This window comes from Mustela lutreola, chromosome 4 (genome assembly GCF_030435805.1).
Source record: "Mustela lutreola isolate mMusLut2 chromosome 4, mMusLut2.pri, whole genome shotgun sequence".
Taxonomy (NCBI): domain Eukaryota; kingdom Metazoa; phylum Chordata; class Mammalia; order Carnivora; family Mustelidae; genus Mustela; species Mustela lutreola.
The window spans coordinates 107750387-107765960 of NC_081293.1; the positions used below are offsets into that span (position 1 = coordinate 107750387).

At 59.3% G+C, this 15574-nt stretch overlaps 1 protein-coding gene across 9 annotated transcripts in view; it reads left to right on the top strand.

Annotated features, from left to right (window-relative positions):
- TNS3 (tensin 3) overlaps positions 1-15574 on the top strand; it is a 201825-nt gene that overhangs the window by 171115 nt on the left and 15136 nt on the right. For all 9 annotated transcript variants that reach the window (XM_059170656.1, XM_059170657.1, XM_059170650.1 and 6 more), the window contains 4 exons: positions 8049-8220; positions 9634-10262; positions 10787-10873; positions 13137-13268. In XM_059170656.1, coding sequence (XP_059026639.1) covers positions 8049-8220; positions 9634-10262; positions 10787-10873; positions 13137-13268 — 1020 coding nt within the window. The remainder of the gene's footprint in view (positions 1-8048; positions 8221-9633; positions 10263-10786; positions 10874-13136; positions 13269-15574) is intronic.

Here is a 15574-nt window from a genome sequence, read left to right on the forward strand (position 1 = left end):
CCACAGGTTCGGTCATTACTGACAACAAACTGATGCTGCTTCACACACTCAGCACATGCAACGCTGACTTCCCAGGGTCCATGGTCTTGAGACCCTGTGGTCCCAGCTGGGGGTTAGGCGTGCTAAGTGTGCCGCTACCTGGCTAGGGACCTGGGTTTAGGGTCTGAGCACCGATGACCTCTTGCGATCCCCAGACTTAACGGTTTCTGAAATTAGGGCAGAAACCTCCCATTAGCCATCTGGGGTCTCCGTTGCCGCCTGCACTGGGTCATACAGGCCATACAGGTCCCCAGATGGCAGGGATTCTGGGAGACGAGCATCCTGGAAGGACGTTGAAGATTTATGTCAGATTTTCCACGGGAAATCAGGTTTTGTAGTCACGGCCGAGAGGCAGGTTCGGAGCCCAGGCTCTGTGAGCGTGACAGTGAGTTTCTGCCGTGCAGTCATGCCGGGAGGAGGGTGTCCTGCGGCCGAAGGCTCCTTGGGGGCCGCGCGTTGTCAGCAGTCTTTACCAGGCTGAAGGCCGTTTTAACACCTTTCCGCAGAAGGTCCGTGGCTGACTAGAGCGTGAAGCCTGTGGGCGTTTACCAGAGGAAAGCCAGATGTGCTGGGGCTTGTGCCCGAGGGAAGAAAGCATCAAGATTCCTTGTCCAGTGGCCCAGCCCCAGTACAGGGCTGGAATAATTCTGGGAACTTGGGACTCTGAACCAAACAGGGGTCACAGAGACAGCATCGTCACCGACACACCTGGACAGCGTCTTGCGGAGTCCGTGCGTGCTGCTAAGCTCTAGCCACCCGTGTGTAAGTCCCAGGACACCCACTCTTTGCTCAGCTGGCCCTCCGGCAGGTGCGCACGCTCTCCGCTTCTTGGTTCCATCTCCTCCCTGGCATCCTGTCCCCAGGGCCCAAGGCCATCTGCCGTGGGCATCGCTGTCTACTGCAACTCCCACCCAAGGGGACGCAACTTGGAGACCGAGATCTCCTATTGCTGGGGCCACTCGCTGCTGCAGGTGACCAGTCCCCGTGTGGCTGGCGGAAAGAACACGGAAGGAAGCCTGGAGCCACTCGCAGGAGCCCGAAAGCCGAGCCCACACCTGTGCTCTCTGGGACGGAGGATAAAGCCCAAGTGGCCCACCAGCAATGGCCCAACATCAGCCCTAAGAAGGAAGGACGTTCTTATACACGCTCCCCCATGGACAAGCCTCGAGGACAGACGCCAGACACAGAAGTGCCAGAACCATGTGGTTCCACAGGAATGAGGTCTGCGGGGCATCAGATCTGTGGAGGCAGGAGGCAAGTGGTGGGTGCCGGGCTGGAGAGGGGCTTGGGTCTGGGAGGAGACCCAGCTCCCGGGCCCAGGCTCTGGTGGTCTCGGTGTCCCCAGGACATCCAGCCCCAACGCTGTGCTCCCGTCAGTCCCGCAGAAGGAAGCAGTTTGTTTCCCCGGGTGCACACGCCAGTTCTGCGCTTGTTCTCTGCCGGTTGCGGAGGGGCCCCCGTGAGCGCCCTAGAGACCGGACCCCTCGGTGCGCCTGAAGAGCGGGAAGCACTCGGAAACTCTCATGGGTAGGAAAGAAAGTGTCTCACTGTTTTCTACATTAGAATTCCCTACGGGGCAGCTGCCAGCTGGGGGCAAACGGCTCTCCTTGCTGGCACGTCGGAGTGAGAGCCTCGGAGTGGACATATGGGACGTGGTCAGGGCCCAGCTGCCGTGAGCTGCGTTAGCCGAGCTCCAGCTTCTCCGTGCCCCTGGTGGGGGCACATCCAGTTTGGGGGAGGGCATCCCAGCAGGGTCACCCACCTGCGCCCGGGCAGAAACCCTGACCCGACCCCAGTGCTGGCCGGGCCCCCCGAGCTGTGCCGGGGTGGGGGGGTGGGCGAGAATGGGGGATGCTTCCGGCACCTTCACTTGGGGGACATTCCCGCTGCTCACAGGAAACGCTGACCTGACCAGGGAACACGTTCACACTCTGAGAAGATGTACCAAAGAGAACGCTCCGGCCGTCCCGTGGGGGCTGTGGTCCCCTCCTTCTGTGTGGGCGGCATGTCCGTGGGGCTGCGGACGTGTGACTTCCGTGTTCACCGAGCAAGACGCACGGTGTGCCTTTCCAGTCTTTCAGGGGTTTCCCCTAATTAGTGCTCGTTATCTGTGGCTGCCTGGCCCTCCTTCCTTTGCTTTCCAGAAGGTTGGGTCAATGGCCTGTTGTTTCTGGACAAATAACAGAAGCGTTCTAAGATTAAGGACTTCCTTTAAAAAAAAAAAAAAAAAAAACCACTGCTACCCAACTTCCCATACAAAGTCTTGCCTCTTAAAAATAATGCTTTAAATCTAGCACTGAACAGACCCGAGAAGACATCTAAGCTCATGTTTGTCGATGGGATTCTGCACGTGCAGCCTGGAGGGCCCCCGAGGCTGGGCACGAGGCTAGTGGTCTGTGACTTGTGACCCCAGAGCCTGGGGGACTGGGTGCCCCCTCCCCCACCGCCCCGACTGTCACACCTGGAAATACAGAGCCAGAGACCAAAAACGTGTTAAGACACACTCCGCAGAATTCTCTCGGTTCTCCGTGTCCCAGGGTGTGAGCAGGAGGGCAGGGGATGGAGACGGAAAAATGGCCGATAGATGGATACCGATCGGGGTGACAGATCGATGATGGTCAGGGACTCATTGTTAACGAGTCACACTCGCTTCTAAAGGCCGACTGAGAAGAAGCCTGCTTCTTACAGCCCGGAGGTCAGCCTTGGTGGTCAGACAGCAAAACTGCACTTTCTTCCCCAGGAAAGGCGAGTATCATCGCGAGCCCTGCTAAATATTATTTACGGGTCTTTAAAGATTTTATTTATTTATTTGAAGATTTTATTTATTTGTTTATCAGAGATTTTATTTATTTGTTCATCAGAGAAAGCCACCAAGCAGGGAGGCAGTAGGCAGAGGGGGAAGCAGGCTCCCCGCTGAGCAGAGAGCCCGGTGCGGGACTTGATCCCAGGACCCTGAGATCATGACCTGAGCCAAAGGCAGACACTTGACTGAGCCACCTAGGTGCCCCAATTTTTCTGTCTTTAAAGATGACCTGAAAGTGTCGTGGCAGTCTGTAATTACGAACAGTAATTGACGGGTTGGTGGTCACTGCTGTGCCTCATAAGGGTCTCTTGCAGCATGAAGGTGGGGGGGTGGAGCATTGGTTTTGTTCTGACATCACAGGCTTGGGTGTTGCGCAGGACGCGTGGGCCCTGTGTGTGTGCATGAACCTTTGCATCTGGCCGGCTCCCCGCTGTGCAGGTGGCGAGCCTGTGAGGTCCCCTTCCTTCTGCTGACTTCTGTGTGATGGAAATCGTGGCTGGCGGAGAGCAGATGCTACCCCGCTTCCCACAGAACCTCCTGCAGCAGCTCCAGTGCAGCCTAAAAATAGACCTTTTGGAAAAGAGCCTGTGACCCTCCGTCACCCGAGCTCCGGGTAAAGGAAGTGCAGGAAGGGGAAGCCAAGGGGAGCCTGGGCCCAGAAGGTCCTGGAAGGTCTGGGAGCCCCGGAGCGAGAGGCACTCTCCCTCCCTCCTCCATCCCCAGCCCCTCGGTCCTGGTCCTGGGTCCCTGCAGGCGCCAGGACACCAGCTGGCCGAAGAAACCAGGAAGCCGGGGGCGTATTGTGCCCCCTCCTCTGGGTGTCAGCCGGAAAGGGGAAATGTGAGACACTCTCAGGAGAAACACAGACTGTGCTTAGCCTGGGGGACGTCAGGGACCTGGAGGAAGCAGGGCCCACAGCCGCCCCCTCACGGCTCCCAGCGCCCCCACATGTGGACGTGTCCTGCCGGGGGGCGTGCTGTGGCCCCAGGGAGAAGTCTTACTGCCACACAGTGGTTGAGGCCAGCCGCTCACTGGGATGCCGGAGGGCCGACCTGGCCATGCTCCCTCCCTCAGAGGCAGCCACACGTGCCACCGCAGAGCAAAGCTGCCACCATGTCACCTGTAAGGCTCCCTCTAAGACAGGACCCCTCCCCTGCTCTTGATGACCCTCACATCACCCCCGGGCCCCTTCTGGACCCAAACTGAGCCTACGGATGCTGAGTGTGCGGAACAGGGGGCTGGGCCCAGAGACAGCCCGTTTGGAGATGTCCCTGTAGCTGTGAACGGATGTGCAGGGTGGAGAGGCTCGACAGCACATGTCCTGTCTGCCCTCCTGGCGTGCACGGCCTTGAAGGAATGCCATGTATGCTCATGGTCTGCGGCCAGACTCCTGGACCAGGCGTGTTCTTCTGCTCGTGGACTCATGTTCCTAGCACCCTGCGTGTCTGAGGACGGAGGCCATGCCCCTTCTCCTAAGGCTCCACTCCTGGTCGGACTGTGGGGGCTGCAGCCCCATAGTGGCCGCTGTGCCTTGCTGGCTTGCGTGTCTGAGCACAGAGAGGCCCGGCCCTGCGGGAGAAGTGTCCGGGAAGCCAGTGTCCCTGCAATGAGGTCCTTGGCTGGCCCTCGTCCAGATGGAAGGGTTAATTAAGTCCTGTTGCCCAGGGCCGGGAACCAAACCCAGCCACGGCCCCTGTGTTGGTGCAGAGCTGCAAACAAAGCCACTTTCATGGGGAGTGCTGAGTTTGCTGTTTTCTGGAACAGGGACAGGGTAACGGACAAAGCGCGACCTTATTTCCCGCCTGCCTCTTCTCTGCTGGTGGTGATCTCAGGCGCCCTGCGGGCGTGGCATGGGCTTCCCAGGGTCGTGGGGGACATGGGAGCGGGCAGCCCCTGCGGCTGCAGCAGGACCCCTGAGAGCGCCGTCAGTCATCCGCCATGGGCTGGACTGAGAAGCAGTCCTGACCCCAGAGTCCAGTGCTGCTCCTTGGCCTGGGGGTGATTGGGATGTCCAGCGTGACTCCTTGGGGTCAGATCCACACCCCACCCTGGACTTCTTCCTGTCACTTCTGAGCCACTGCGGACTCATTCATTCATTCATAGCAGGTGTGAAGCGCTCCACGGCACCAGCCCAGCGGTGGAGGCCCAGCTGGGAGCAGAGCCCTGGGTGGTACCCCCACTCCTATGGCATCCGCTCGGCTTACTGGAAACCCACATGCTTTCAACTTCCCATGGAACGTGCTTCCTCCAGGAAGCCCTCCAGGAAGCTTTCCGGCAGGGGCCTCTGAGGCCCGCAGGCTGACCTTCTGGCAACGTGCTCACCGGAGGCCGGCAGCCAGCACCATTTTGACCGGTGGTGGGCGCCCAGCAGCTCTGTCTTATGTGGGAGGTGGACACAGGGATGCGCTGTTGAGAACATAATTTCTTCTATGAAGAAGACAGTTGCGTGGGAGGGAGGCCCAGCACGGAGCTCCATCCCACGACCCTGAGATCCCGATCTGACCCGAAACCAAGAGCCAGCTGCTCCACCGACCGAGCCACCCAGGCACCCAACAAATGTGTATTTTAGAAGGTTTTCTGACCTAAAAATACAACCTTCTGGAAGGTCACACTGGCGTGTCAGGCGCCTCCCGACTGGGACTGAGACCACGCTGCCCCAGGGCTGTGGAGGCGTCGGAGGTGAGCGTGTGGACGACGCAGCCCTGGTGACCACGGGCGTCCGCGTGGACCAGGCACAGTACCCGCCCCCGGGACTCACGTGCGGTTTGTCCAGACACGACGTGGGCGTTAGGCTCCCGTAAAGACGGGCTAACCGAGCCTTTAAGCGCCAGCACTGAAGTCGGCTCCCGCCCCCTCCCCGACCTGTAAGATGCCGCTCTGGCTGGTCTTGGATTTTCATTGCTTCTGCCGTCGAGGAGTGTGTATGGATTTCTCTTAACACTTCCTGCTTTGATTTCATGGATTTTTTTTCCTGAACCTGTGGCTCAGTTTCTTCAGCGTGTTGAGAATTCTCGGTACATCCTTCCCTGGGCTGCTCGTGCCTTGCTCGTCCCTGTGCCCCTCCTGGGCCCCCGTTGCGCATGTATTAGACATTGCTCATCGCGTCCCGCACGGCACCGTCCCCGTCCCCGTCTTCCATGCCCTTCCTGCCACTGCTTCTGGCCTCTGACTTGTCCCAGCGCGCGCATCCGCCGATGGGTTCGTCGGCCTCCTGCTTCATTTCATTAATTGTGTTTGTACGTCATCCTAGGATTTCTACTCAGTTATTCCTAACGTTCCCCCGTTCTTCTGTGAGGTTCTGTATTTTTCTGAAACGGTTTCCACTTACTTATTTTCAAGGGCGTGTCTTGACCTCTAAGGCATATACAGCTGTGGCTCTTTCTCCCTTTCTCCTTCTCTTTTTTGGTCTTTGTTTTCATTTCTTTGTTCTGGTACCCGTTACTAGCATGCCTGGTCTGTTTTTAAAAGTAAATATTTGAATTATGTCTGAAAATTACAGAAAAACAAATAGGGAAGTAGGTGAATGGGTGGATGGGTGGTAGACGATTAGGTGGGTTGGTGATGGTGGGATGGGTGATAGACGATTAGGTGGTCAGCTGGGCAGAGGGATGGATGGCGGGAGGCAGTTGGATGGGTGGATGCGTGGATGATGGGCCGATGGATGGATCCATCAGTCGATCCGTAATAGACAGAGGCAGGCTCTGGAGGGTGATGTCTACTTCCGGAGAGGGAGGTTTTCTCGGGGGCACGCTACTGAGATCCGGGGGGCTGGTCTGTTTCTGGTGCTGGTGTCCCCACAGCGTAGCCTTCAGGGCCCTCCCCTTAAATCCGAGGTAAATCCGAGGTCAGTGCGTTGAGCCCCGCTGGTCGTATTTCGGTCCCACCACGGAGGTGTTGAAATCCCTGCTTGTTCTTCCGTCTTCAGCAGCCACTTCCGTCTTGGGGGCAGACGTCGGGCCCTGCGTTCCCAGCTGAGGATCCCGAAATGCCAGCAGGGGCGGCTGCGCTCAGGTCGGCTCTCCACGTCCCTGCAGTCCCGGCTGCCGCGTAGCTCAGCCTCAGCCTCGGGTTTAGTGGGCTTGGGTTTGGCCTCCCATCCACGTGCTGCAAACGGGTCTGTGGCCGGGACGTGTGACTCGCGCTCGCCGCACCCCGTTCCCGGAAATGAGTGATGGGAATGATGCGGGGTTTTCAGGAACTTCATCCGCGCCCCCCTTGTTGTAAAGCGGAAACCAGAATAGCCTGTATTCCTACGATGCTGTCATCCACCCTGGTAGATTTGTGCTGTTCTTAAAGCTGAGTTTTAAAAAAAAAGGAGGGGGGCGCCTGGGTGGCTCTGCCTTCGGCTCAGGTCATGATCTCAGGGTCCTGGGATCGAGCCCTGCATTGCGCTCTCTGCTCTGCGGGGAGCCTGCTTCTCCTGCTTGTGCTCCCTCTCTCGCTGTGTCTCTGTCAAATTAATAAAATCCAAAAAAAAAAAAAAAAAGGCAAGATTTTAAAAAATATCCAGAAATGATGGTGATGCTGGGCTTCAAGCAGGTGGGCATTTTGTCACGGAAGTGTGTAAAATTCGGTGGAGTGTGTGGGCTTGGTGTTAAACAGCAGGTTTTCACTGTGTTTGGCCTCTCACGCCCCGAGCGACAGGGGCTGGGCCAGGGTCTGTGCCCCCTGCCAGGGTGAGGACACCAGCCGGCAGGGCCGTGTTTGTACCGGAAAGCTCTCGGCCCGGCGTGTGGACCCAGCTCCCAGCTGGGGACAGACGGAGCTTCCGCGGTCACCTGGCCGCAGCCCCAGGCGTGCATGCCCTGGACCCGGGTCTACTCTGTGGCGCGGCTCCTGCCGGTGCGCGGGGAGAAGGCCAGGCCCTTTCTGAAGTGAGCGCCTGTGGGCTGGGCGGACTCCGTCGGTCAGTACCCGGCCTTCAGGGGTGAGGCTGCGTGGGCTGCACGCCCTGTCCTTGCAGACGGCCTTGCATGAGGCTCCTCCGCTCAGCCAGCGTGCTGAGCCAGGCGCCGGGCGTGTGTTCTGCGTCCTGTCCTGCCTTTGGGGAGCGTGCCAGGCAAGAGCGACCCACACGTGGTGGAATCGGGCCCCTCGATTCCTCAATTCGAATGGGACCTGTGGCCTGCATGTCCGGAAGCGACCCCGCTCCTTCCAGTACAGGGACCAGGCCTGTAAGCGTCTCGTCCTGCTCTCCCCGCTGCAGATACTCGAGGCTGTGCTGAGATCCTGCATCGCGCGGCGGGGATGTCCGAGAGCCCCCGGGGGCCCAGACCTGCGGCGCTCCGGGCCGACGTGCCGGCAGGACCTGCCTTTCAGCGGGCATTCACGTCCTCCTGCACCGTCTCCAGCGGCGGCCCCGGCCAGCGGCGGGACAGGTAGGGAGACGGGCCCTTGAGGACTCCCGCAGACCTGACCGCGGGCCCCGGGAAGGGAGGACGGGGCGCTTGACCTGCAGCTGACACCCGGCCACTCTGCATAACGGTCGTGCTTCAGAAATACAGTCATAGGCAGACTCCGGAGAGTGCCCCCTCACCCCGGTGTTGACAGGCCAAGCGCTCAGGGACCACATGGGCAGCTGGAGTCTGGGGACATGGGCCAGTTAAGGACCGGGCGTCTGTGACACGCACTCTGAGCTGCGGCGGGAGCAGGGGTGTGGGGGGGCCAGCCGGGGCTTGGTGTCCCTCCACAGCCGGGGCTGGCGGGCAGGGTGGTGGTGGCCTGGGGACGTGGAAGTTGTGCCGGTGTTCGGGAAAGTGCAGGGACACCCCCCCAGTGGCGGGGAGGGCGGAAGGGGGGTGCAGACAGAGACGTGTGGGCGCTTGGCGAGGGATGGCCGCAGAGCCACTGCACGGGCACAGTGTAGGAATGTCTCCTGAGCGGCTCCCTGTGCGAGGACACAGTGCCCCAGTTCGGTGTCCACATTCTGCCTCCTGCCTCTGTGCAAGGGGGGGGGCTCCGCTGATTCATCCCACCCAGAGCGCAAAGGCTTTGCAGGTCAAGTGTGTGTGTGATGTGGGCCTTGGCGGTTGACTTTCTGGATTTCTGGCAGTTGACTTTCTGGATTTCTAACTGTGTGGTACCTTCTGATACCTTTGATCTGGGAAGTCCCCATTCTGGATATGGTAACTTCTCATGTTCCTTTTTTTTTTTTTTTTTTTTTTTTTTTTTTTTTTTTAATGTGTTTCTATTTTGTGAGAGCCCAATATGAGGCTTGAAATCACAACCTTGGGATCAAGACCTGAGCTGAGACCGAGACTCGGCTGCTTAACGCACGGAGTCACCTGGGAGCCCCAACTTCTCACCTTCTCACTGGGATCCCTTAAGCAGCTGGCTATCCAGCAGGCACTTACTGGAAACTGAGTCGGGCACCAGTGCTCGGTCTCAGGGGAGGAGAGAGAGGAAAGCGGGGGACACAGTCTGCACCCAGGGGACGATGTTCTCACAGGAGCGCACGTGGCGCACCATGTGGTTGGCATCAGAGGGAAGAACAGAGGGACGTGGTCTGCGAGCTGGACACGGGGCCACAGTTGACTTTTGTTTCGAGGGGAGGGACCTTTGCTGGGTGAAGACCAAGGAAGGAGGGGGCAGGGCAGGTGTCCACTGGTGTGGGGGGCTGAGCATCTGGGGTGCGCGGTGATGGGGAGGGGAGAACGGCAGTGTCTGACTTCCGACGTCTTGGGCCAAGCCTCAGCACCAGTGCCCATCCCTGTCCTCACTGTCCACAGGACCCTTGGTGGCCTTGGGGCATCTCCTAGGATGGCGTTCTGATTGCTGCATGTTTCCCACAGCCCTTCTTCGGCCGAGCTCCCGTGGGTGGAGAGCAGCCCCAAGGCCACCTCAGCTCTGCTGGGGAGCAGCCGACCGGCAGGAAGTCTCAGCGCTGAAGAGTTCTCCAGCCCCGGTCCTGACGACCCCGGGCGGCCCCACCGCCCGCCTGCGGAGTTCCAGGCCTCTTTCCACAACCATGAGCTGTCCCTGGCAGAGCCCCCCGAAGCTGTGGGCCCCCCAGGTGGCCAGGCCTTCCTGAGCTTCGGCACGGCTCCCGTGGGAAGCGGCCTTCCCCCGGCAGAGGACCCAGGGGCCTTGCTGGCTCATTCCCACGGAGCCCCCCAGGCCCCTGGCACCCCGCGGACAGCGGCGGCCGACAAGGGCTTCCTGTCCCACGGCTTTCTCACGGTGACGCCTGGCCACAGCAGCCACCACAGCCCGGTCCTGCCGGGCCAGGGCCTGACCCTGCCCGGGCAGCCGCCCCTTCCCGAGAAGAAGCGAGCCTCAGAGGGGGACCGGTCTTTGGGTTCGGCCTCCCCCTCCTCCAGTGGCTTCTCCAGCCCGCACAGTGGAAGCACCATGAGCATCCCATTCCCAAACGTCCTCCCGGACTTCCCCAAGCCTCTGGAGGCCGCAGCGCCCTCCCCAGGTAGGCACGTGTCAGCCATGGTGGGCACCTGCCCCCCTGACCCCGTGTGCATTCACTCAGTTGGGGCGGGGGGCTGGGATTCAGGGCGGCAACTTGAGAGACAAGCCCAGAGCGGCCCATCGGGGTGTTTTCTTTGTTGTCCTCTGTTCCCCTCTGCTCTGCACACGGCCCCGTCAGCTTCTGTTTCTCCCGCCACTCGGAATCCTCGTTCTTTGAAAATAACCTTTTGTTCTCGAGTTTAGTAAGTTCATCCAGTATTTAATGCAAGAGTTCAGATGTGTAAGACGAGGCTCCGGCAGGATTAAGCCACACTGCACTGGCCGCGTGTCACGCTGGGTCTGTGCTGCATGTGTTGGGAAGCATGCGCTGCCTACTGCACCCCAGCCGGTCCCCACGGGGCCAGATGGCGCTCCTTCCCCGAGACACGCCGTCCCTGCCCTGGGCTGGACTTGGAGCACCGGGCTCCATGCGAGGTAACAGGCGGCAATAAACTGTCCAGAGAGTTCTTGCCTTCTCTCTCTCAGATAACCCGGGTGATAAGCACGTGTCCGTGAACTTCGTCCAAGACACATCCAAATTCTGGTACAAGGCGGATATCTCCAGAGAGCAAGGTGCGTGGGTGGGGTGGGACCTCGGGGTGGCGACGTCAGAGGGGCACGGCCCCGGGGTGAAGGGTTAGGGCACCCCCGCGGAAAGTGTGACAGGCCGTCCCGGGAAGAGGTTCCCTGTTCCTGTCTGGGACCTGAGCCACAGGGGCCAACGGTCAGGAGGAAGGACAGAGGTCTCTCCAACACCCCGACGTCTGTGCATCTACGTTTGTCTGCAGCAAACAGACATGCGCTCGCTAAGGGGGCGTGTGCCAGGTGTAACCTCGGGCCTCACACTCGTGCTGCACGGCATCTGTGTGTGCGCTTCTGCCCCAACATCTGACATCTGTGTTTGATCCACTAATGCCACTCCTTCCACAGGATGAATGAAAGAGGGGTCTGGGCAGGAGGCGGTCCTATGAGGCAGCCCCAGGGGTGAGCCCCTGCCATCTCACAGCAGGGTTCGCAGGGTGGCTGGGACAGGCTGGTCATCCCCGAGATCCTCCCAGAGGAACCCCAGGGACTGCTGGCAGGCGTGGGGCTGAGCGGGGACAGCATTTCAGGGAGAAAGTCATCTGGTGTCGTCCTGAGCCTTTTTCCCCACCTGCCTGGAGAGAAACAGTTAAGTCGCTGGCAAACAGCACCATTCTGCTTTCTCTCTGGAATTCTTCTATTCAATTAAGTAGCTCATAAAAAGGGTAAGAATGTGCTTTTCTTCCCCTGAGCTCAAGGAACCTATTGTCATGTTTCGTGGGGGGGTGGCCCGCGGCCCAGAGAGCCCTCTGATTCCCTGATTTGGCCTTTGGGGCAGTGCTGCTCAGCTCGGTCCGGGCTCTGCATGGCCGAGTGCTGCGTTGTTGTCCCCTCCCTGCCCGTGGTATGGGAGCCCCCGAGATGGAGGCTGTGAGCCCAGCACCTTGTCCAGCCAGAGGGGCTGTGAAGGGCCTGTGACATGCCATGTTCCAGAAAATTCTGTGCAGACCACCTGTTCCACTGGTGCGCGTCCGGGCTGGGCAGGCCGGCCGGGCTGCCGGAGCAGCCGGGGCTCCACCTCGGAGGCAGGTGGCGAGTGCCAGGGATGTGCCTTTTTCTGGAAAAGCTACAGTGGAACGTCAGGAACACGCAGGAGGGACGGGAGGTGAAAGTGGGATAGCGTCTCCGGTTTTGCAGCGGGTCCGTATCCCCGTGGCCGGGTGGATTGCTCAGGATTTTTCCTAAACCGAATGTAAAAATGCCACAGGAGGAGAGAGGACCACCAGGCAGAGTAGAGACAGAATAGAGCTGCTTCGGCAGCCCTGGCCGGGCCTCTGCTGTGGGGCTCTGGAAGCACCAGCTGCGGGAGGCGGTGGAGACCTCACAGGGGAATGGGAGACCCTCACAGGCCTCATCGCCCTGCAGGACGGGTCCCCCTTGTTCTGTTTCAGAACAGGGTCTGACATTGTCCTCAAGCTCTTCTCCGTCTGTGGCCCATGATGCTGGGGCACCTCTGTCCACCCCCCCACCTCCAGCGAAATAAGATCATGAAGTTAAATGGGGAAACCAAAACGCCTGGTGAGGTATAGCAGGGTTGAAGACGGGTCATTTGTCAGAAATCTGTTCCTGTGCCCGCAGAATAGCGCATGCCCAGCCCCCAGATGCAGGCATCGGCCAAGAGCAGAAGCCTGCTGGGGTCCGTGGGCGCCACTTCCCCACCAGCCCCGGCACCCTCGGACTTGGTCGTTGAGGTCAAGTGCGGGCCCTCCCAGGGCTGCCCCAAGCCCATGGGGTGAATCGTGGGATTTGGGTTAAACATTCAGTAACTTTTGGGGGCCATCCTTTCAATCTTTCCGTCTGCTCAGTTGGAAGGACTCAGTCTGAGTACAGTGCCACACGGGCATCAGGCAGGGCTGCGCGAGGACGGGAGAGAGCTTCGAGGACGGGAGAGAGCCTCGCACCTCGCCTCTGCCCAACCATGCCATGCAGACTGGGACTTGGCCCAAGCACTTGGGCTGGCGGTTGGACCACATTCCTGGGCGGTCAACTGTGGGCCATCACCTGAGCCTCACCGGTGCCATGGACAAGCAGGAGTCATGTGTGCCAGATGGCGGGGGTGGGGGGTGTGCTCTCTGCAGCCTCAGCCATCAGGCTCCCCTTGAAAATGATGTGTCGTCACCGAGACCCCTACCCTACCCCAGAGGCCTGTGCCTGCTCCCTCCGACCCAGTTTGCAAAAACACTCGTCTGCCACATGTGCAGGCAGGCCGCGTGGGCACCGGCAAACGTGTGAGTGTCTCTGCTTCCCTCCCCAGCCATCGCCATGCTGAAGGACAAAGAGCCGGGCTCATTCATCGTCAGGGACAGTCACTCCTTCCGAGGAGCCTACGGCCTGGCCATGAAAGTGGCTACTCCTCCCCCTTCCGTCCTGCAGCTCAACAAGAAAGGTAGGGGCCCGGGAGCTGATGGGGCGTGCTCACCTGCCTGCGAGGTCTATGACTTACGCATACGGCTGTACGTTGCTGGGGGACTTTACAGACATGGCTCTGAGTTTCTTTGCAGTCTCTGTGTTGTTCCAGTATGGCCCCCTCAGGACTGGCCTTGTGCAAGCAACATCGTTAATGATCTGTGGAGTTTAGTTCTTTATTGCTGTGAATGAGTGATACGTTCCCTTGCTCGGCTGCCGGAACGATGGAAATGGGCCTCACCGAGGCCCCAGGGCCCCATTCTGCCCCAGGAAGCGTAATAAATTCCTGCCCCTTCTTCCCGACCGTCTCTCCAGTGTCTACAGACAGGCACGTTCCTTTTTCCTCTTACAAAAGGCAGTGGCCTGTGCATGCTTTCTCGCACCAACCCCCCGGAGAGCGTTTTGCTGGATTAAGAGTGACGCTGGATCATGAGCCCCAGGGGTGTCCCCACCGCCCTCCACCCCATGAACCATGTGCGGCTGTGTTCAGATCTCTGCTCCCTCTCCTGGGTACTTTCCATCACGGACAAGACCCTGTGCAGAGAAGGTCGCAAGGGCTGCGTGTGTGGTGAATGTTCTCATGAGCAAACAGGCGTGTGCCTACAACCAGGAGACAACCTCGGGGGAGCCTCTGCACCCCTCCTGTGTGTCACGCTCCGTCAGCCCGCTGCGACCTTGCGCGTATCCCAGAGACCATAGATTGGGCTCTGTGAGGCCCTTGGGGCTGGCCACGTGTCCTTCCGATGTCCTACTGTCTGTCCTTTTCCTGCCCACCATTTCTGCAAGAATCCCCGTGTGCTGTGGTCTCTGGGAAGTGTGAGTGGTGGGTGTGTTGGGGTGTCTGAGGGGGACTGACTCACTCTAGAACATTGATCAGTTCGTGCTGACAGCAGCTCTGGCGTGGAATCATGGGGTCCCAGGGTCTTTCCCGCCCTCCCCTGGTGACAAGCTCCGTCCCCAGCTACACCTGCCCCTTCCTCTGTGCCCCGACGGACACACACCATCCATGTCGCCCAACCTGCCGCTGCGGACAGGACACTTGCTAAGTAGAAGGGAGAGTTACAGCATCTTCCTCTTAACCAGCGAAATAGCAATCCCTAAACATCGCGGTTTTGCCCCTTTTCAGCTCTGCATCAGAGAACTAATATGTATTCTTTCATGAGGTTCTTCTGCTGCCTTCTAAGATTCATTGTTTCTACTTATAAGACTGTGGTAACTGTCACTCTGACAGCTTTCCAGGGATCACAGGCCCGCCTCGGAGACACGGCAGGCACGTGTGTCGGAATAAGGTGATTCACAGTACGCGTATCCCTGTGGCGCGTATTTCGATAATGTGTATATCTCTGGTGCACGTCAGACGAGCTTCCAGGCTTCTCGGTGGGCATGAAAGTCACGTTTACTCTGTGCTGTGGTCCACGAAGTGTGCAACGGCGTGTTGTCTCAAAAAGCAGTACACACGCCTTAATGAAAAAACACTTTGGTGGGAAAGCCATCTGAGCGTCCCAGCTGTCTAATCCCAGGTCACAGTAACAAGTGTAATAATAATGAAAAAGCTGGAAATACTGCAGGAAATACCGGCCTGTGACACAGGGACGTGAAGTGAGCATATGCCCTTGGAAGAATGGCTTCTGGAGACTCCCCTGAGGCAGCGTAGCTGTCAGTAGTTCATAAAAAAACGTCACGTCAGGAAGTTCCAGGAGGCGGGCTCCTTGTCTGGGCGGCAGGCTCATCACCGGGCACAGGGGTGTCCGGATAAGCAGAGTCGGAGCTCACACGTTTAAGGAGCAAAAGGACACTGGCCTGCTTCACTCATGTGCTGTGTCCAGGACCCGAGAGGTGGACAGGAAGCCTGGATGGAGACTGTGCTCACAGCGTCCAGGAGCAAGTGACCTCGGAGCCGTGCCTGGAAGGACGTGAGGTTCAGTGGCTGAGGCGTCAGCTGAGGGGCTCTCAGGGAACCGAGGTGTCTGCCATGGGGGCAGCGGAAGGGGCGGGATGCAGGAACTCAGACCCACATCCGGACGTTGCTGTCTGCAAGTGAAGGAGGAGGAGGCTTCGTGTACATCGAGTAGGACAGCTGAGCCTGGAGAGGAGCCCAGCGGGAGAAGCCCCAGCAGTCCTGAGCAAGGACTCGAGCTGGAGAGTCTCCAGAGGGGAGTACTTGGTGTCTGTGGACAGGGTCCGCAAGGAGAGTGGGGACAGGCGCTGCAGAGCGTGTAGGGCTCTTGCTCCGTGGAGACTGCAAGCTGGTGTCCTTCCTGCACATGCTGTGGCTTCAGAGATGCG